The sequence below is a fragment of the Rana temporaria genome, chromosome 13 (assembly GCF_905171775.1).
Source record: "Rana temporaria chromosome 13, aRanTem1.1, whole genome shotgun sequence".
NCBI classification, from domain to species: domain Eukaryota; kingdom Metazoa; phylum Chordata; class Amphibia; order Anura; family Ranidae; genus Rana; species Rana temporaria.
The window spans coordinates 31,992,752-32,016,213 of record NC_053501.1 but is presented as its reverse complement, the minus strand read 5'-3'; the positions used below and the strand labels follow the sequence as shown (position 1 = coordinate 32,016,213).

The 23,462-nt window shown below is 44.3% G+C and overlaps 1 protein-coding gene across 5 annotated transcripts in view; it reads left to right on the top strand.

Annotated features, from left to right (window-relative positions):
- The first annotated feature begins 205 nt into the window (after positions 1-205).
- PPP1R36 (protein phosphatase 1 regulatory subunit 36) overlaps positions 206-23,462 on the top strand; it is a 44,454-nt gene continuing 21,197 nt past the window's right edge. Inside the window, exons 1-4 of one of the 5 annotated variants that reach the window (XM_040332195.1) lie at positions 206-427; positions 2,847-2,911; positions 13,010-13,128; positions 15,854-15,920. In XM_040332195.1, coding sequence (XP_040188129.1) covers positions 419-427; positions 2,847-2,911; positions 13,010-13,128; positions 15,854-15,920 — 260 coding nt within the window. In that variant the 5' untranslated portion in view covers positions 206-418. Of the gene's footprint in view, positions 428-2,846; positions 2,912-4,223; positions 4,296-13,009; positions 13,129-15,585; positions 15,637-15,853; positions 15,921-23,462 lie in introns of those variants that run through there. The other 4 variants (XM_040332194.1, XM_040332196.1, XM_040332197.1 and 1 more) reach the window with 4 other exon arrangements.

The following is a 23,462-nucleotide window of genomic DNA, read 5'->3' as shown; positions in this document are numbered from 1 at the left end:
TGTAGGAATCTGGCATTGCACTCGCCATCCACCGATTGAGGTTGCAATGCTTTGCAGGCTCATTTGCAAAAAAATAAATAAACACACATTTGTTTCCGCAAATAAAGGTGCATTTATTTTTATTTTATTTTTTTGTAAAAAAATTGATGTAGCCATTAAAGAATCACTATAGAGGGAAATGATTGTAGTCTGTATTCAACTTAAGCAGCAACAATAGTGATCTTATAAGGGGAACATACACTGAATATCACTGACTCTTCCAGCACAATCAGCTCTCACACTCATCTCAGGCTGCATCCTGTAGCCACACCCCCCTGCCAATCACAGCCTACAGAGGCGTCTACTACAGACTGCCTAGCAACCAACTCCTGACTGTAAACAATGCAGTGATTGCAAATGGCCATCCTTCTAAACAGCCATGGAGCCGGTAAGTTGCTTTATTCCCATTGCTCTGCGGGATCAGTGTACTTCACAGTACTGTATATCCTGGAGTCGTTTTTAATGTTGATTTTATTCCAGTGAAAACTCACCCTAATTCCAAATATCTGTACACAGAGATCAGAAATAATGACATTCGAGTGTATGTGAACTCCAACAATAAGCTTCCCTTACGCCCACTCACATATGGGCGACGTGGAACGCCATTCCAAATCGCAGCTAAAGGCATGACGTGCCTGAAAGGCACTCCAAATGCAGCGTGATTTTTCTGCGATTGTCACATGACAAAACGTGCAAAAATCGCAGCAAAATCATCACTGACAAAATTTGGTCTTTGAGCTTCTTTGGAGCGACAATTGCGCTCACAAATTGCTAGTGGGAACCTGCGTTCCTGATAAAGCGATATGTCAACGAAGCCTTATTTGCTCCCTTTTGTTTTGCTAAATATACCATTAGCACAGGTTCACACTGGGCTGCGGGAATGAAGCCGCGCAAGTTCAGCTGAAATCGCACAATTTTACTCCTGCTTGTCAGTCCCGATTTCGGCCGCGATTTCAGAGACATCTGTGCAGGTCAATGTAAATTGCAGCCTGAAATCGCAAAAAGTAGTACAAAAACTACTTTTTGAAATCGGTGCAGCGTCGCAGATGCCGCCGATTTGACATGTCAAATCATATGTTGAAGCGCACCGGTGTGAACCAGGGCTAAATCGCACTTTATGACATCTGATAAATGCAAAAAGAAAATAGCTGCTCATCCAGCTCGAAATCAAGAGAGCTGATACCTCCCTGTACTCTCTGCACTGTTATCGGTTAGCATTGTTTCCTGCTATCTCCGTGAACTACAAGACACCTCCAGCATTAGGGAGTAGAGAGGAAGGTTATGTAGTCCTAAGGGGGGGGGGGCAATGGAAGATGGCAAGCAAACTAAGTTTAGCACTGCTCTATTCAGAAAATAATATTATCCACCAAAATAAATATTATATCAATGGTAAGTGACCAAGTGCTCCAATATTAGACCCTCCAGCCCAGCTCCTCTAATTGCCACCCATACAATGACCTAAATAAACCTGCACAATATATGTGGTACCTCATCCTGGCTTGGCACTTCATCCGCGGGCTGGGTCTCGATCAGAAGGACTTGGGCCCCCGAGCGACGCCGAGGTGGATCCGGCCTCCTGTAAGCCACATTTCCCGCAACTGTCGTACTGTCCCTTTACGTTTTTTGCTTCTTGCTCAGATAGATAAGTGCTCAAATATATGGACACATTTGGGTGTTCCAAAATGGCAGACTTCCAGCTGCATCCGGAATTGACGTCAACACGCTTCCATCCTACGCCCCACCAGACTTTATCAGGGATTAAGTGGGGCGTGACGTAATGTGTAGGACAGAAGCATGATGACGTCACCTCAGGGTGCGGCCTAAACGTCTGCCATCTTGGTACACCCAAGTACACCCTGTTTTCTATGTAAGCTGTGAATGGGTGTTTTTAGCCCTTTTTATCTGTGAGTAGCTTTTTTTTTACTGTTTTAACCTTTAAAGCGGAGGTTCACCCTCAAAATTAACTTTTTAGCTAACCTATCTCCAGCCTTAATAAAGGCTTGTAGCGTTGTCATTTTGTTTTAAATGTGTACACTTACCTGTCTTCAGCCTCACTTCCGGGTCTTTTTCCTTGCGGGGAGTGGGCGTGTCGCTCCTTTTCCTTGACGGGGAGCTCTGCGCAATGTCTCCTGGGAGTGAGTGTTGATCCTCCCAGGAGACGCTCTGTGCTCGAGGCATAGATGATTGACGTGTGGGTAAAGCGCGTCACGCCTTCCGAAAATATCCGAGGGGGACTCGGCTCTTGACGGCGCTATACGGCGCCTGCCGTGTAGAGCTGACTGCGCAGGCGCCGTAAAGTGCCGAGTCCCATCGTCAATCATCTATGACTCGTCTTAGGAACGCCTACCCCCCGGGGGAGCGAAAACCCGGAAGCCGGGTGAAAAGAACGAAAAAAAAAACGTAAGTACAGCAGAAAAAAAAAAATCCAGCATACTGTTGATGTCAGCAGTATGCTGGAAGTGACGGTATATAGATGTTTTAGGGTGAACCCCCGCTTTAAGTAAAAAAGTTGTTACTTCACCATTGGAGGCATCTTTGTCATATTTGAGCACTGACCCATCCCATTTAGCCTACTATTTGATGCCGTTTGGCGCGTGTGTGTGGAGGGCATGGTTGAGTTCCTGCACCTATTCTTCTGAGAAAGAAAAGCCCTGGGGAGCAGCCAATCAACAAGCCTGAACACTGTCACATGAGGAGCAGGATGCAGTCATTATGACATGGAGCACATACAGGTGGAAGGTGAGAATAGGCAAAGTCCGAGAATCTCTTTATAAAACATATGACATGTATGTGATATTTCATTGCAGATCCCGAAACCCACACCGGGACACTGGTACTGGAAAGAAGACACCAAGACCCTTGAATTTTCAAGGTAAAGATACAATTTAATGTTTAACACCTAATACATTGTTTTTTTTTTTTCTTACAGTCTATAAGTTATATACACTATTACAAAATCAATTATGTGACCCGGATTACAAGTGGCATGTTATCATACATACTGAAACTATAGACTGCTTTTAAATTATTTCCAAGCAAGGCGGTGCAGATATTGGTCAACACTGTGATCTCTATGGGCCAGATTCTCAAAAGAGATACGTTGACGCATCTCCAGATACGCCGTCGTATCTCTGCCTAGCGCCGTCGTATCTATGCGACTGATTCTTAGAGTCAGTTACGCATAGATATCCTTTAGATCCGACAGGCGTAAGTCTCTTACGCCGTCGGATCTTAACTGCAATTTTTTTTTTGCCCGCTAGGTGGCGCTTCCGTCGATTTCCCCGTTGAGTATGCAAATTAGCTAGATACGCGAATTCCCGAACGTACGTGCGGCCGACGCAGTAAAGTTACGACGTTTCCGGCTTTTCCCGGCGTAAAGTTGCCACTGGGTCTATGAGGCGCAGTCAATGTTAAGTATGGCCATCGTTCCCGTGTCGAAAATGTATAAAGTTACGTCGTTTACGTAAGTCGTTCGTGAATGGTGCTGGACGTAATTTACGTCCATGTCAAAACCAATGACGTCCTTGCGACGTCATTTAGAGCAATGCACACTGGGATTTTTTAGGGACGGTGCGGGGACGCGCTTCATTTAAATGATACACGCCCCTACCCGCCGAATTTGAATTCTGCCGGGTGATTTACGTTACGCCGCCGCAACTTTACACGCAAGTGCTTTGTGATTAAAGCACTTGCCTGAAAAACTAGCGGGGGCATAACGTAAATCAGATACGCTATGCCCGCCCAAATTTACGCCCATCTACGAGAATCTGGGCCTATGTGTTTTTTCATTGTTCCCTGTGATCAAGCTGAAATTTCATATCAGGCTGGCACTGGAAATATCTGCACTGGTTGCAGAAATTGGTTGCATCCTTACCGAGTTCCTGACAAAAATGACATTGCGTGGATTAACTGAACATCATTATGCAAGATGTTTTTTTCTTGATATTCTAACAAAGAAAGAGAAGCCTTTCTTCATCATAAAAGACTGGTATAAAAGTATATTGGTACTTTCTGGTACAAAGGACTGTTCCATCTGTTTCTCTGTCCTCTAACGCATTTCACTTTGTCAAAAGTTTAAATGTCGACGCGTGTTAGAGGGCAGAGAAGCGTACGGAACAACCTTTGTACCGGAAAGTAACAATACATTTTTATACCAAGCTTTTATGATAGAGAGTGGCTTCTTATTGGAATGTCATTATAACAAAGCGGGTAATGAACTGCTTGAAGCCAGCACCTATCGGCCAGTGGTGCAGGGGGTAAGAGCGATTGCAGGGCAGCATACAGCCTGTCTTCAATATGTTTTTTTTTTCTTCTCTATGACTTTTCTTTCATCCCTTGCACACTAGCTTAAATATCTAAGCAAGTATTTAACACTAAACTCTATCTACAGTCACTTATCTCAGAAGCTGCAATAGTACAATATTTCTTGTACAGGCCAGCGAATGCCTGTTTGCACATGTTTTGCTGCCAAACAAGCTGCTGACTAGGCCTGTGCTTTGAATTCACTCCAGGAAAAATACCATTGTAAGTCTAGTTCCCTTCTGGTTTGTTCACTTTGTTGCCAGTCAAGCCCTGAGACCCCCGAAATGCATTGGCTGCTTTTTGAATTGTACCCCTGACCTTTAATGAAATAAAGATGAATCTGGACCATTTAGCAGTGGTGTGGCACATCAATTTCAACTCTGTTTGCACATGTTTGTCAGGTATAGTTTAGATCGGTGTCAGTAGGGGAGACTGGAGGCAGACATGTAACTACAGGCTTAGAAAATATGAAAAATATTAAATAGAACGTTTAATGGGTTAGTTCACTTTTACCAAAAACTGCCAATGCAGGGATGTCTGTAGATATAAGCAAATTGTGCAGCTTTTACCAAAGTTGAATAATGCCCTTGCTATAGGTGTAGGTCATATACATACCTCATGAAGCCTGACTGGACTACCCCCAGTACGCTGGTAAGTGAGGCCTAGTCATTACTGCTCACCTCCACCATCACCAAAGTGAGATCTCAAACGCTGAGCTCAGAGCTACTGCATTATGGGAGAGAAAGAGCATGTGAGGGGGTTTGAATCAGAGAAAAAGCTCGCTCCTGTGATGGTGAAGGTGAGCTGTAATGACTAGGCCTCTTTTAGCAAAGGCCTAGCAATGTCCTGGAAGTATTCCAGTCAGGCTTTGGGAGGTATGTAAATGGCCTACACCTATAACAGGGGCTTTCCTCAACAATAGTCAGAGCTGCACAGTTTGTTTTAATTTACAAGCATCCTTTACCTGCTTACCAATCCCCGCCAACTACCATGCTGGGAGCACGCTCTCAGCACGGTACGTTTTTTTACAGGGCTGCATATATGCGGCCGCTCGACATTAAGGCCTACGCGCTGAGTGGGTATATACAGTATACCAGTATATACAGTATGCATGCAGCTGGCATCAAGAGGTTGAGGTACTACAGGCAATTTAGAGACTGAAATACTGTGAACATGATTATTAAAAAGTACCCTACATGTGTGTATAGAATCATATGCATATTGAAACCCCTGCCTCAACCCCATGCAAGTCGAAACAGTGACTTCAAAATGAAATGATTCCATATTGAATAATTTCTGAAAACTAGCCAGGATGGGAATGTAAACAAAGACGGGAGTATTTCAGCCAATCAGGGGATCAGAACATGGCCTACAGGTTTGGCATCTACAGTAATCAATATTTATAATATCAGTTTGCGTTAACCTATCGGGCCCCTTGTCTGCGTGGTCACTTTGTGGGGAAAGATGTGCCAAAGTTGAACTCAGCCAGATGCTTTAATCTGTCCAAAAAGCGGTTGTGCGCCAACACTAATTTAGCCCAGGCATGTTCTGGGAATGAAGTAGTAAAACGTTCTGCTCTGCATTATACAGATTGAACAGCAGAATAATTGTATGTGCTGCACTTCGTACTCTGCATATTAGAAGATCTGCCGGAACACATGAGCCGCTCTGTCTTGTATTATCCACGGTCTATTTTGCTGCAGTGACGGGAACATTGGAGAATTTTTAATATGATATTATCTTGGCGCTGGGCTTTGTCAGCTTTATATGTGTTGTACTTCCAGGAGCTTAGCCTGCCTTGATGAGAGATGCCAGGCCACAAACAGCCAAATTTAGATGCTCATTTCATGAGATGTTACAATAGGCAGCTTGTTGAAAGCTGGGGGATATCTAGGGGGAGTCCAAGAGTGACATTCTGTACACTCTCTGACACAGGCCAGGATCAACAAGACTGTTAGTGGGTTTTTAGGGGTACATACATAGTTATTTATAGGTGCATATTCTGTCTGCCATGACATTGCACCATAACCTTAATAACTAAGCTTGGATTTGAATACACACAAGCTATACCAGCCTTTTCAACTGGGGTACTATCTAGGTTCTTCAGGGGTGCCGTGGCAAAATGCCTAAAAATTGGCAAAAAATTGTCAACAAGCCAGCAGATGGATCAAGCCTGCCTATTTTGTTACACAAATCCACAGGTTTTTATTGTGCAGCATTAAAACCTTGGACACTGTGCTGGCCAGCCACCGGCACCCTAATAAACAATGACATCATCGGTTTATAAGGACCTTGACTGAAAAGAGATGGAGAAACACAGTGGGCCAGATTCACAGTCAGCGGCGTAAATGTAGGCGGGCGTAGGGTATCGTAGTTACGCTACGCCGCCGCAACTTAGAGAGGCAAGTTCTGTATTCACAAAGCACTTGCGTCTAAAGTTACGGCGGCGTAGCATAATTTTTCCGGCGTACGCGCGCCTAAATCAAATGAGGAACAGGGGGGCGTGTTTTATGTAAACTAATCATGACCCCACGTAAATTACGCTTTTTTCAAATGGCGCAGTATCACATCAAATTTTCTAATTAAATTACGCCCGCTCAATGCCTAGTCGACGTAAACGTAACTTACGTCCAGCCCCATTCACGGACGACTTACGCAAACGACGTAAAACACGACGCTGTTCCGACGTTTCCGACGTCCATACCTAACATGACTTACCCCTGCTTTATGAGGGGTAACTTTACGCCGGCGCGCACGTACGTTCGTTAATCGGCGTATCTAGCTCATTAGCATATTCGACAAGGAAATCTACAGAAGCGCCACCTAGCGCCCAGCATAAATATGCACCCTAAGATACGACGGTGTAAGAGACTTACGCTGCTCGTATCTTAGCCGAATGTATGCGTAACTGATTCTAAGAATCAGCCGCATAGATACGACAGCTCTTATTCGGACTTACGACGGCGTATATGGCGCTACGCCGTCGTAAGTCCTTTGAGAATCTGGGCCAGTACTTATACACATTCTTGCAGTCCTCTATGAAGCACAGAAATATCCAGATGTATTTTGTTTGTGGGATGACATGTATGTGTATATATCATAAGGTCCCAATGTAAAGAGAACCTGTCAGCATGTCAGTATTTTGTATTTACTAATGACAAATATACAGTTTAACAGACATACTCTCAACAAAATAGGAAGCCTTACCAATGTCCATACAGCCAATAGTAATTTGGAAAAATGTAGTAGGAGGGCTGGGGCCCCAGGACTGTTCTTTTAAAGATTAAAATTGTAAATCTGTCGAGCCCCTCATACAGTGCCTTGCAAAAGTGTTCACCCTCTTGGCATTTTTCGTGTTTTGTTGCCTCACAACCTGGAATTAACATGGATTATTTGAGGATTTGCATCATTTTATTTACAGAACATGCCCACAACTTTGAAGATGTTTTTTTTTTTTTTTTTATTGTGAAGCAAACAACAAGTAGGACAAAATAACAGAAAAAAGCATAACTATTCACCCCCCTAAAGGCAATACTTTGTACAGCCACCTTTTGCGGCTATCACAGGCTGCTCCAAGTCACTTTGGATAAATCTCTATGAGCTTGCCACATCTTACCACTGGAATTTTTGCCCATTGCTCTTTGCAAAACTGCTCCAGCTCCTTCAAGTTGGATGGTTTACGCATGTGAACAACAATCTTTAAGTCTGACCACAGATTTTCTATTGGATTGAGGTCTGGGCTTTGACTAGGCCATTCCAACACATTTACACGTTTCCCCTTAAACCACTCAAGTGTTCCTTTAGCAGTGTGTTTGGGGTCATTATCCTGCAGGAAGGTGAACCTCCGTCCTAGCCTCAATTCACACACAGAATGGTACAGGTTTTGCTTAAGAATATCCCTGTATTTAGCACCATCCATCTTTCCCTCAACTCTGACCAGTTTCCCAGTCACCACTGCTGAAAAACATCCCCACAGCATGCTGATGCCACCACCATGTTTCACAGTGGGGATGGTGTTCTTTGGGTGATGTGATGTGTTGGGTTTGCGTGAGACATAGCATTTTCTTTGATGGCCAAAAAGTAAAATTTTTGTCTCATCAGACCAGAGCACCTTCCTCCATACATTTTGGGAATCTCCCACATGCCTTTTCGCAAACTCAAAACGTGCCATTTTGTTTTTTGCTGAAAGTAATTGCTTTCTTCTGGCCACTCTGCCATAAAGCCCAACACTGTGGAGTGTACGGCTTGTTGTCGTCCTATGTACAGATACTCCAGTCTCTGCTGTGGAACTCTGCAGCTCCTCCAGGGTTACCTTAGGTCTCTGTGCTGCCTCTCTGATTAATGCCCTCCTTGTCCAGTCCGTGGGTTTTGGTGTGCGGCCGTCTCTTGTCAGGTTTACTGTTGTGCCATGTTGTTTCCATTTGGTTATGATAGATTTGATGGTGCTCCTAGGGATCATCAAAGATTTGGATATTTTTTTTTTTATAACCAAACCCTGACTTTTACTTCTCAACAACATTGTCCCTTACTTGTTTGGAGAGTTCCTTGGTCTTCATGGCAGTGTTTAGTTAGTGGTGCCTCTTGCTTAGGTGTTGCAGCCTCTGGGACCTTTCAAAAAGGTGTGTATATGTAATGACAGATCATGTGACACTTAGATTGCACACAGGTGGACATCATTTCACTAATTATGTGACTTGTGAAGGTAATTGGTTGCACCAGAGCTTTTTATGGGCTTCATAACAAAGGGGGTGAAATACATATGCACGTCGGGCCAGATTCAGAAAGATCAGCGGATCTTTCTGCTGGCGTAACGTAACTCATTTACGTTACGCCGCCACAAGTTTTTCAGGCAAGGGCTGTATTCACAAAGCCCTTGCCTGTAAAGTTGCGGCGGCGTGGCGTAAATTACCCGGCGGAATTCAAATTCGGCGGGTAGGGGGCGTGTATCATTTAAATGATGTGCGTCCGTGCCGAACGAACTGCGCATGCGCCGGCCGCGACTGAATCCCAGTGCGCATGCGCCAAATGACGTCGGCAATTCGTCATGCTTTCGACGTTTACGCAAATTACGTCCATCCGTATTCGCGAACGACTTACGCAAACGACGTAAAAAATTCAAATTTCGTCGCGGGAACGACGCCCATACTTAACATTGGCTGCGCCTCATAGACCCAGGGGTAACTATACTCCGGAAAAAGCCGAACGCAAACGACGTTCGTTTCTGAATCGGCGTAACTCCTCATTTGCATATTCGTCGCGTAAAAATACGGAAGCGCCACCTAGCGGCCGGCCTGGAATTGCAGCCTAAGATCCGACGGTGTAACACACTTACACCTGTCGGATCTTAGGGATATCTATGCGTAACCTGATTCTATGAATCAGGCGCATAGATACGACCATCGGAACTCAGAGATACGACGGCGTATCAGGAGATACGCCGTCGTATCTCTTTCTGAATCTGGCCCGTCAATTATAATTTTTGTTATTTCTGAAAAATAGTTTTATGTATATATTTTTATAATTTTACTTCGCCAACTTAGACTATTGTGTTCTGAACCATCACATATAATTTAGATTAAAAAAAAACATTGAACTAAAGGCTGTAATGTAACAAAATAGGTAAAAATCCAGGGGGTGAATACTTTTGCAAGGCACTGTAAGCAGGGAAGCCCCCTAACCTGCCATTGAAGAAAATCAAAATTGAGATGCCAAAACAAAAAATTGCACATCCAGATACAGCTTTATTCCTAAATCAGACAAAACAATGGTCAAGTGAAAAGATTGAAGTGTTGGATAAAAGTATATAAAAGGATTATTTAAAGGGGTGGGCTAGGGACACTCAGGCTGGGGGGGGGGGGGGGGGCACGACTAGATGATGCTGGACGTCCTTCAGTCATGAAATGAGGCTTACAGACATGATCCAGCTTCTACTGCACACTGTAAGAAGCTCACAGTGTGCAGTGAAATCAGAGTGAGAATTTCAGAACAGGAGAGGATCCTGTACAACTGTGCTAGACTGAAGGTAAGACTGGAAGTTCAGCTTTAACTATTCATCATGATAGAACTGTTTAAAGAATGTAAGGTTGCTTCTCATTGGTGTCTGTGAATGTACTTGGCACACCGCTGTTTTTACATAAGCCTGATCATGCCAATGTGTAACTAATTTGCTCCTGGCAAGTTGCAGAAACTTGTATAACATTAAGCTGGCAGAGTGGCACTTGGTATGACTAATACACACAGTTAGCACATTCTTCGCTTCTGGTGGACGGAGCGGTGTCGGTGTATGTATCAGTGTATGTGTCCTTTTGTTTCTATGATTCTGCTATATATTAAAACTCTTCTACATAAAACCTGACAAAAGTTCGAACTCCTAACTATTCTTTCCAAAGCCAAAAGGTTTGGACTTTAGATACACTTTCAGATTTGGCTAAATCTGCTGCCATTGGCAATATATATTTTCACTTTATATATTTAACACTTTCCACAAGGTAGAGGGGTAAAATCGAATACTATTATGTTGTTTTCTCTCCAGGTCAAATGTAAAAATACTGCACTATGGCCCCCAGATGGAGCTGATGATACTAAACAAATATTTATTTCCTTTGATTATCTTGCTCAATCTAGTGAAGATATTTGGTATTTTCCTAATTCACTCTATTCTGTATGAATTATAAGCATTCGACCTGGAGACAAAACAGCCTAATAACATTTGATTTTTGCACCTATTCGCATAGAACAAATGTACGTGCAGTGTCACAGGATGAATAGCTATGCAAATTTGTATTAAATACACCCTAAATAGTTTATTTATCTCTGGGGAGCACTCTGGGTTGAATGGCCCACATTTTATAGTTTTTGTAGTAGTTTGTGTCTTCTTTTCCGCAATCAAGATCTTTGCAAAAGTGACTGTAAGGCCCGGTACACACGAGCAAACATGTACGATGAAACCGGTCCGTCGGACCGTTTTCACCGTACATGCCTGCCAGAGGGCTTCTGTACGATGGTTGTACTAACCATCGTACAGAAGTCCGCGCGTAAACAATACGCGGGGGCGTGTCCGCGTCGTCGCCGCGACGATGACGCGGAGACGTGGGCGGGCCTGCCATTTAAAGGCTTCCACGCATGCGTCGAAGTCATTCGACGCATGCGAGGGACGGCGGGCGCTCGGACATGTACGGTAGGTCTGTACTGACGACCGTACATGTCCGAGCGGGCAGGATTCCAGCGGACGGTTTTAAAACACGTCCAGGAATATTTGCCCGCTGGGAAAAGGCCCGGCGGGCAAATGTTTGCTGGAATTCGGCCCGCTCGCGCCTACACACGACCGAACATGTATGCTGAAACTGGCCCGCGGACCAGTTTCAGCATACATGTTTGGTCGTGTGTACGGGGCCTAACGGTCACCACCATTTACGACCTTCCATCAACTACGACAGCTCACCTGACACACAGACAAATCAGCAGGCATCCCATTTCCCAGAATAACGAGACTTGCTCCGTGTTCTCTGGTTTCAAATGTAAGACAACTTTAATGGTTCACTCTCAGATTTTATACAGTTTTCAAGGCACAGGAACAATCAAACTCTCCACCCACACCCTGGGAGGGCTTCAATACACTTTCAGAGGGCTAATTGCTAAACATTCTAGACATGTCGGCGCCGGCCTATAATTATCATGATCTAATCATTGCACATTCCTTCATTAACAGAACTCAAACAAAACACAATGATCTCTTCTCAATCCACATCCCTAGACAGACGTTCTGTCTCCGCATACAGCTTGACAGAAAGGTATTCACACCTCTGAGCATCAATAGGCTTAAAGTAGTGTTATCACACAATGAAAGGTCTTCCAGGAGCCTGACTCAATTAGCAACTCACTAGCCAGGGCTAATCATAGAAATGAGTCACTATTGACTGGTTGGGTCACAATTAACCAACAACTTGCAATATCTTAAGATCCTGCAATATGAACTATCAGTGATGTCCCCTGTCCTGTAATTTAGGATATAATTTCTCAGTAACCCTATGGCCCTATCGGACATAAGGTGACCCTAGACATAAGACTCCTTAGTGACGCCGATACAGGAGTACCCCTCATCCTTACAAAGTCTCTGTTTGTCCCGGGTCATTCCGTTACAGTGACCATCTTTTGCAGCTTTTTTTGCATCATAGGGAATCTTCATGGCTCTATAACAAGATGCGGCCCTTTGCTTGCCTTTATCCGGCACTTGGCGCAGTATTCCTCCCGCTGATATGAGGCTCTATTCCTCCCACTGACTTCAATGATGAGGCACTATTCCTACCACTAATAAAAAATAATGGGGTGTTGTTTACTCTCACCCCGGATCATTTTCTACCCCAACTAGCCAGTGGCGAAAGTCGGACCCCCTAAATTCTGATGGACAATAAACTGATCCTATGTTTAGAAAGATTGGCGCTCCCTGCTCTATACCGATGGTGGCAATTGATTACAACTTGCACTTCTATTTAGTATAGCTCACTAGGTAGTACTCAAGAGATATAGGAAGCCAGCATGTGATTCAATGTGCCAACAACCAGGTAAAAATGATAAAAGTTGTTGGTGGAGCTTGTTTACCACATGTGATATGGTATTGTTGGCTTCACTTTGAGATCTCAAGTAACCTCATTTGCACTCTCTATTTAAGAGCATCAAATACATCATTACAGAGGATTCCGGAATGCACAGAACTTGATAAAGTCACCAAGTCCCCCCGGCTTGGAAGGATTCCAGACAACAGATGTGTGACATTGGATGACGCCAAGGGTAAGTTCTTAGTGATTTCACTTAGTTATATAATAAGTGATGTTGTGTAATATATTGACGCTTATAATGTTTTAATAAACTTGCTGCATTTAATGTTGCGGGCTAGTAGAAAACCATGATGTCTGGCCTACTGGTTATTGTTCAATAGCAACCTTTTTCACCCTAGGGTTTCTATGGGGGTTCCTAAGTGGTCAATCATCCAAAGCTCAAGTAACCCCCTAGCATTCTCTGGAGGAACCCTAGGGTTTCACGGAACCCTGATTGAGAATGGCTGACCTAAAATATAACCTAACCCTTAAATGAACCCTTGACCTGACCATAACACTTATCTGATCATTTCCTTCACCTTTAAGCCTTAACCGGAGCTCTTCACGTAAACCTTCTAAGGCCCCTTTTACACTGGGGTGGGAGGTGTGTCGGTGGTAAAGCGCCGCTATTTTTAGCGGCACTTTACCGCCAATTTTGCGGCACTATTCGGGCGATATCGGGGCGGTTTTACCCCCCGCTAGTGGCCGATAAAGGGTTAAAAACTACCGAAAAGCGGCCATTGATTTCAATGGGTGGGAGCAAAAATAACTTTTTTTACCGTCCTGCTAGCGCACCGGTCCTAGAGACACAGCAGCGGCTGTTTAGGGTCGGTTTGCAGTCGCTAAAATCTATACTTGCCTTGTCTTTACTAAAAGTAATCGGAAACTGTTGAGCACTGAAACTGCTTTGATTTGAAATGGCTATCTATATCAGCCTGCATTTTTTTGTTTTTACATAGGTATTGTATATATATATATATATATATATATATATATATATATATATATATATATAATTCTCTTCATGTACAAGAATAACAAACTGGACATAAACACATTTTTTTTTCTGAAGCACACATTGACAAATGCCTACTTTAATGCTGAGCTCCAGGAATTCTTTTTTTTTTATCTTACATTAATTTAGCTTGGTTACATCTTATCCTACATAGCTCTTACATCCAGAGGGCTGCTGTGAATGCAAAACATCACTGTATCCTTTGATACATGCAGTCAGTGATGGTCTCTTCCCAGGTGCTGCTGAAATGACCAGTTTTCTGTATACTTAAAGGGGTTGTAAAGGAAAAAATGTTTTTCCCTAAATAGCTTCCTTTACCTTAGTGCAGTCCTCCTTCACTTACCTCATCCTTGGATTTTGCTTTTAAATGTCCTTATTTCTTCTGAGAAATCCTCACTTCCTGTTCTTCTGTCTGTAACTACACACAGTAATACAAGGCTTTCTCCCTGGTGTGGAGAAAGCCTCTTGAGGGGAGAGGGGGCAAGCAGGAGTGTCAGGATGCCCACTAACACACAGCTCCTTTCTCTATCTGCAAAGTAGAGAGCGTCCTGACTTGCCTGCTCACCCCCTCCCCCCTCAAGAGGCTTTCTCCACACCAGGGAGAAAGCCTTGCATTACTGTGTGTAGTTACAGACAGAAGAACAGGAAGTGAGGATTTTTTAGAAGAAATAAGGACATTTAAAAGCAAAATCGAAGGATGAGGTAAGTGAAGGAGGACTGCACTAAGGTAAAGTAAGCTATTTAGGGAAAAACATGTACCTTTACCCTTTAACACAGAGGGTTGCTTGCATGGCATCTGCCCCATACAGAGAACATCTTGTATTTTTTATAATAATTTCAAGCAAATTTGATTGGACAAGAAAGAGAGGAGGGGTGGATGGTGTAAAGATCGCCATCTCAGCCAATCAGAGAATGCATTGTCTTCAATAAAAAAAATACAAGGCGTTCTGTTACTGGCAGGTAAGGACGAGCTCCGGCGTGTTCGCATAGAACACATGCAGAGCCCGCCAGGAAGTGAGACCGGTGCTGCGCTAATTATTATTATTATTATTATTATACAGGATTTATATAGCGCCAACAGTTTGCGCAGCGCTTTACATCAGGGAAGACAGTACAGTCACAATACAATTCAATACAGGAGGGATCAGAGGGCCCTGCTCGTTAGAGCTTACAATCTAGAAGGGAGGGTCAAGTGGAACAAAGGGTAGTAGCTGTGGGGGATGATCAGATGGACTCAAATGCAAATACAGTTGTTAGGTGTGGGTAGGATAGGCTTCTCTGAAGAGGAGGGTTTTCAGGGATCCTCTAAAAGCTAGTAGAGAAGGAGATAGGCGGATAGATTGGGGTAAGGAGTTCCATAGGTTTGGAGAGGCTCTGGAGAAGTCCTGGAGACGAGCATGGGAGCATAATTGCATGATCCCTGCAGCCAAGCATCGGGACAATGTCTCCCTGGCTGTGATTAGCACAGCATCGTGCTCACTTCCTGGCGGCTCTGCACGTGTTCTATGCGAACACGCCGGAGCTCATCCTTACTGGCAGGTGTACCAATGGAGTACCCCCAGTGTTCAGTATACAGAAGGCAAGTCATTCAGTCAAGACCGAAGAGATCATTGTGAATTTCTGCATCCCCAATAGGTCCTCCGGTTGTGAGATATGAAGAATTATATGTTACAAGCCTCGACCAATGTAAGCTTAAAAAAAAAGATAATTTCTGCAGTTCAACTTTAAAGTGCGCTCGTGCTTCGTAAATGCTAATCCCCACAGCAATTTCTACTTTCTTTCCTTTTGCCTCCTTCCCCAACTACCACCCCCCCCCTAAATCACCCTCTCACCCTTCATTTGCTTGCTGATATATATGTATTAAATGATTTACAGTTGTGCAAATCCTTTCCTCTCATTCCAGGAGTGGCTCTGAACATGCTGGAGGAGCAAGAAAGAAATTGCATAGCTTCATTCTCTTTGGGAGCAAGGTAAGCCCACAGTAGGTCGTTCATCCCGATTGGGCCTGGACTTACCCTTTATGGTGGTGTAAGAAATTTGATTATACTCATTTTGGTTGCTGCATTCTCTCCCTGACTTATGTATGAACAGATGTGGTGTTGTTGTGATGAAATGTTAATTTCCATCCCTGTAGGGAAACTGGACCGAAGTAGCCAGGCATAATACGCAATCATTATATGCAGAGATTTCCAGCATGTTTAGAAATCTCTGTTTAAAAAATGTACAGCTGTTTTCGGTGTTCACTTTTTGTCTTGAGGCTTTTCAGATTCTTACACCCCACATATGCTATATGTACTGGTTCATTGAAGACTGGGGTTAACCCCTGTTTACAGCAAGTCAAGCGATGGCCAGGTCTCTCAATACTAAAAGTTCTTAGTGAGGGATCAGCCCATTTTTGTCCAATATTTTAGCTTGTGTAGGGTTCTGCTGTCCTCTACTATTTGTATTTGTGAATAACCTAGCTATTACAGAGTTAAGTGTATTTATGTATCAGCACTTTCTGTCTCTGGGAGTCTGGCTTGGAAACCCCAGAATGAGGAATTGGAGAGAGAGAAAGAGATGCTGATACCACATTAGGGTGACCACGTGTCCCGGATTGCCCGGGCCAGTCCCGCATTTTGCAGGTCTGTCCCGGGCACCTTCATTCCAGGACAATACAGTGTCCCGGAATGAAACTGACACAGCTACCCCCCCAGGCCAATCTGATGCCCCCAAAAAAGGCCGCCACATCACTGCTTTACTCACTGACAGTACTTGCCCTGCCCAGGAATGCCTGGAGGAGCACAATCCCCGCCCCCTGCTTGTGATTGGAGAAATCATAAATCCCGCCTCTTGTGTCCAATCACTGTGCTGTGATTTGTTACAGCACAAGTTGTTTTTTGGGAAGGGAGGGTGTCCCTGAATGGTAGTTTGGAAATGTGGTCACCCTAGTATCAGCACTTTCTGTCTCTTGGAGTCTGGCTTGGAAACCCCAGAATGAGGAAGTGGAGAGAGAGAAAGAGATGCTGATACCACATTAGGGTGACCACGTGTCCCGGATTGCCCGGGCCAGTCCCGCATTTTGCAGGTATGTCCCGGGCACCTTCATTCCAGGACAATACACTGTCCCGGAATGAAACTGACACAGCTACCCCCCCAGGCCAATCTGATGCCCCCAAAAAAGGCCGCCACATCACTGCTTTACTCACTGACAGTACTTGCCCTGCCCAGGAATGCCTGGAGGAACACAATCCCCGCCCCCTGCTTGTGATTGGAGAAATCATAAATCCTGCCTCTTGTGTCCAATCACTGTGCTGTGATTCGTTACAGCACAAGCTGATTTTTGGGAAGGAGGGGTGTCCCTGAATGGTAGTTTGGAAATGTGGTCACCTTATACCACATGTCTCCATTGAAGAAATGTTGCTATTCCAGACCAGAAACAGGGGTTAATAGGAAAGTGTTCCTATGGTAATAGTATACTATTGCCCATAACTTCTGCGTGTACATTTGTATACAGTAAAACCTTGGTTTGAGAGTAACTTAGTTTGAGAGCGTTTTGCAAGACAAGCAAATATTTTTTAATACATTTTGACTTGATAAACAAGCGATGTCTTGATATACAAGTAGCCAGGGCCGGATTAACAATGGGGCTGATGGAGCTGCAGCTCCAGGCCCCTTTCTCAAGATAGGCCCATTTGCCCAAAAAAAAAAAAAAAAAAAAATTTTTTTTTTTTTTAAGATTTTTTTTTTTTTTTTAAGATCGAATTTGGTGGGTTGTAGCTCGATGACCAGAGGTCACAGAAACCCCACATTTGGGGGTAGGCATGGGAAGAGCTACCCCACAACTGGTTAAAATATGGGACGGCTATCATTTATGGTTCCGGAGATACGGACCTGCTTGCACAGCCTGTCAGAAGCTACATTCAGAGCGGCCAATATAAATACAAGCTGACACACTGCAGCAGACTGATAGGATCACAGTGCTTATAATAATTATTTGTATATTACTCATGGTAATTAACCCCTCGCCACCCAGGCCAATTCTGACACTTCTCTACTACATGTAAAAATCATCATTTGTTTTTTGCTAGAAAATTACTCTATGGTGGTCTTTGCACTTTTTATGTTGCACGGTGTAGAGCTGCACGATTCTGGCTAAAATGAGCATTGCAATTTTTTTGCTTAAAAGATAGATGACGATTCTCTCACGATTGTTGCGGCGTAACATCATCTTTCACATTAAAACCAAAAAAAAAAATGGGCTAACTTCACTGTTTTGTTTTTATGGTTTTTATTATTCATTGAAGTGGGAAAATGCAGTGTGACATAAAATATTGCAGCAATAGCCATTGTATTCCCTAGAGTTTCTGCTAAAATATATATAATGTTTGGCGGTTCCAAGTAATTTTCTAGCAAATAATATTGCTTTTTAATTTAAGAAACAAGTGTTGGACTTTAAGTGGTTAAATTTAGTTACAATGTTTGTTAGTTACAATGTTTCATTTTGTTTACAAACTTCGCAGACTGCCCAGATGTGTTCTTTACACACAGAAGTTTATCCCTTTGATCTAAGAAGGAAGTGTCAGTTACAATGTTTCCTGTTAAAAACTTGGCAGACTGCCCAGATATTTTCTTTTGACAGCTGAAAGTCTCTCCACTTGTTATATGAAAGAATCAGCAAACTCTGCATTGAAGATCGTCAGGGGGGTTGAATCGAGATCACGATTTTTTTAACGATTAATTGTGCAGCTCTAGCACGGTATTTGCGCAGCAATTTTTCAAACATGTTTTTTTGGAAAAAAATGTTTCATTCATTAAAAAAACAGTTAGTTAGTTAAGTTAGCACAATTTTTTTTTGGTATCCTAAGCGATGCTTTCAATTTTTTTAGGTTACATGTTTAGAGTTACAGAGGAGGTCTAGTACTAGAATTATTGTTCTCGCTCTAACGATCGTGGCGTATGTAACCTGTGTGTATCTGGCTCTGATACTACCAGTGCCTACCCAGCTACTGACTAGTATCTCTCCCCAGCCTGTCCCCACACACCCTCTCACCTGCTGACCTGTGGATGGGGGAATCACTCCTGCAGTGTTATTGTGTTCTGCCAGTGCGTACAATGATCAGTGTTGCTAACTTTAGCTGGCAGCACTGATTGTTTTAAGAAAAAAAAACAGGCTGGTTGTACTCAAGTTGATTAATAGATTGACTTGTGTAAAACCAGCTAGCCCATACATAGATTGACTATGGCTGGTCTCTGCATAATTGGCGTAATTTCAATCCATGTATGACCCGCTTAACCACTACTCAGTCCCTAAATATCCTTCCACTCCTGTACATAGTGCTCACTGTCATACTCTCCACACTCCTCTCCTGTACATAGTGCCCACTGTCATACTCTCCACACTTCTCTCCTATACATAGTACCCACTGTCATACCCTACACACTCCTCTCCTGTACATAGTGCCCACTGTCATACCCTCCACACTCCTCTCCTATACATAGCGCCCAATGTCATACCCTTCACACTCCTCTCCTGTACACAGTGCCTGCTGTCATACACTTCTCTCCTGTACTTAGTGCCCACTGTCGCACCCTCCACACTCCTCTCCTGTACATACTGCTCACTGTCATACCCTCCACACTCCTCTCCTATACATAGTGCCCACTTTCATACCCTCCACACTCCTCTCCTATACATAGTGTTCACTGTCATACCCTCCACACTCCTCTCCTATACATAGAGCCCACTATCATACGTCTACATTCCTCTCCTGTACATACTGCCCACTGTCATACCCTCCACACTCCTCTCCTGTACATACTGCCCCATCATACCCTCCACACTTCTCTCTGGTATGTACTACCCTCTATCATACCCCCTCACTCTTCCTGTACATACTGCCCATTGTCATACCCTTCACACTCCTCTCCTGTACATAGTGCTTTTTTCCGTACCCTTTGTACTCCTCTCCTGTACATAGTGCCCACTGTAAGACCCTCCACATTCCTCTCCCTCACCTGCACATACTTCCCACTTATATACCGTCCATACTCCTCCCCTATGTCACTTACCCACAAAAACAGTTCTTTAAAATTATACTGAATATCCTCAATGTTACCAGCTCTAGAATGGACACACTTTTGTTAGTTCAACTAAAGGAAATATCAGTTCTCATATTTGTTCTGCCCCATTATTAGTACTCATTTAATTTTGTGATTACTACTATGATGTATAGAGGAACATCGGGGATCTCAGCTACTCTAAATATAGCACTTATATAAAAAAGTGGCCCTGAAAATATTTTTTAAATGTTGGCAACTGTGCACTTAGGCACTGCCCAAGGGCCACCGTCCACCGGGTCAGTAGGGGGCCCCATGAGAGGCTCCTGGGATCCTGTGATAATAAAGCGGTAGTAAACTTTCCTGACATTACTACTTTTTAGAGACCCTGGGGTAGGTTATGCCACAATGTACAAGTATACACAGCATATTAGCACATTAGTGTACACTTCAATTTTCAGACTGAGCCCTCCAGTGCTGCGATGAATCAGGCGGGGCCTGGACACTTCCATCTTCACCCGGTCTTCCTTCTGGGTTCTGTGCCTTTGGTCACTTGCCTTGGCTGGGCTGCGTTCATGTCATTCCCACGCATTTATTTATTATTTATTACACCCCATTCACACCTCCGCGACAAAACGCCCGACGCCGGCCTCTCGTGCCGCTGGAGGGGAGAATTCCCATTGCTGTCTATGAGATGGTTCACATCTCATAGACGCCGTACACCTGCGGCATGAAAAAAAGTCCTGGACCCTTTTTTTCAGGCGGCATTGGTGTTCGGCCATACAAAGCAATAGGAAGGATTTATAAAAAAAAAGTTACACTATTCGCGGCAAAATACGCCGCGTACGCGGCGTTACTTGTCGCGGAGGTGTGAATGCAGCCTAAAAGGCCCCACCAAAATCCTCAGCACCAGGCCCATGATGTTCTTAATCTGGCCCTGCAAGTAGCATTATGTCACAACTGAGTATAAAAGAGAAGAGAGGCGCCTCTTACTGTAACAATATGTCACATGGTTGATGATTAAAGCAGGAGCATCTAAGTATGCAGGCACCCAGGGTAAATCTGTCCACATAGACTTCCACGCTGTGCTCCATGAGCGGTTCAAGCCTCGCTTTCAGATCACTCTACTGCAAGGTAGTCTTCCCAGTCACGATTACAGACTGACAGCTGTGAGATCCATATTGCTACACTTAGGCCCCATACTCACGACCAAACATGTCTGCTGAAACTGGCCCGCAGGCCAGTTTCAGCAGACATGTTTGGTCGTGTGTGGGCGCGAGCGGGCCGAATTCCAGCAAACATTTGCCCGCCGCCCTTTTCCCAGCAGACAAATATTCCTGGACTTGTTTTAAAACAGCCCGCTGGAATTCAGCCCGCTCGGACATGTACGGTCGTCAGTACAGACCTACCGTACATGTCCAGGCGCCCGCCGTCCCTCGCATGCGTCGAATGACTTCGACGCATGCGTGGAAGCATTTTAAAGGCGGGCCGCCCACGTCGCCGCGTCATTGTCGCGGCGACACCGCGTCATTGTCGTGGCGACACCGCGTCATCGACGCGGCGACACCGCGGACACGCCCCGCGTATTGTTTACGCGCGGACTTCTGTACGATGGTGTGTACAACCATCGTACAGAAGCCCTCTGGCAGACATGTATGGTGAAAACGGTCCGACGGACCGCTTTCACCATACATGTTTGTCCGTGTGTACCCGGCCTTAGAGGCGCCTCTTCTCTTTTATACTCTGTAGCTCCTGCTGGATTTTGCTTCTAATCCCCTTGTAGAGGCTTCCATTTTTGATTGGACTTTTTTTGGTTACACAACCTATCACATTGCTAAACTATTAACTGAAAGACTTATGAATAAATGGTTGTGGAACAAATCATCTGAGTTTCTATTATTGCTTATGGGGAAATTCGCTTTGATATACAAGTGCTTTGGTTTACAAGCATGTTTCCGGAACAAATTATACTTGCAATCCAAAGTTTTACTGTATATTTAACAACTGGTGACAGAAATATATCTGTTTCCTTGTTGTTATCTCACATGTATTATACCAGATAGATCGGTCTGTGACACAGTGGGCCAGATTCTCAAAGGCGTTACGACGGCGCAACACCATTAGCGCCGTCGTAACACCTCATCTGGCCCCGGGTATCTATGCGACTGATTCTCAGAATCAGTTGCGCATAGGTACCCATTAGATCTGACATGCGTAAGGCTGTTACGCTGTCAGATCTTAAAAGTAATTTTTTTTCCCGCCGCTAGGTGTCGCATCGTCGCTTTTCCCCGTCGTCTATGCAAATGAGGTAAGTACGGCGATTCCCGAACATACGCGAGGTCGACGCAGCGAATTAACGTCGTTTGCGTAGCGTACCCGACGCGTAAGGTTGCCCCTGCTAATTAGCAGGCGCAACCAATGTTAACGATGGCCGTCGTTCCCGCGTCGAATTCAATAAAAATTACGTCGTTTGCGTAAGATGTCCGTGAATGGCGCTGGACGTCATTTACGTATACATCTAGGCAAATGACGTTGGGGCGACGTCATTTAGCGCAATGCACGTCGGGTAATTTACCCGACGGAGCATGCGCAGTACGCTCGGCGCGGGAGCGCGCCTAATTTAAATGGTGCCCGCCCCATTTGAATTGGGCAGGCTTGCGCCGAGCAATCTAACGCTACACCGCCGCAAGTTTACAGGTAAGTGTTCTGAGAATCAGGATGTAAACCTGTAGACCTGCGGCGGTGTAACGTAGATCTCATATATTACGCTGCCCAGGAGCAGCGCGAATGTATGAGAATCTGGCCCAGTGTGCGTGTGTGTCTAGCTGTCGCATTGCTATATGTTAGAGGGTGAACCCATTTATTGCAGTAGTTTTGTTCCTGCCCTGTCTCGTCATCATATTGGAAGGGCATATTTTCTTTCTTTGATAGCACCTTACATTTACCTCCTGAGGCCGGACTGCTTGGTGTGTTTAATTATTTTATACACCGGACTCATTCTCGAACTCTTGTGTGTGTCTTATTATTCTATGCTAGGAAATTGATTTTGCTACGATGGAAAAATGCCTCTGCTCCGGATATACAAACCTTTTACAGCATGGTGAATAAAGTGTTACCTATTTTGAAGCTCGTTTATAATGGTAGGGCTTGCCCCAAAAAGTTTAAGATTTGGAAGCCCTGGCTTGCAACGATCACAATTTTATTCTCTAGGGTGTTATAATAAAAAAAAATATATAATGTTTGGGGGTTCTAATTAGAGGGAAGGAGATGGCAGTGAAAACATTGAAAAAACACTTTAAGAACTGCTGTTTTACTTGTAATGCCAACGGCCACCACCAGATGGCGCCAGGTCACAGAAGCCGCAAAGCCGCGGCCTCAATTACTGGCCGTCGTGGGCCCACCACAATCGCGTGGCGGGGGAGGTGGGGGCGCACGGAGACACAGGATCCTGTGCCTCCGTGCGCCCCCACCTC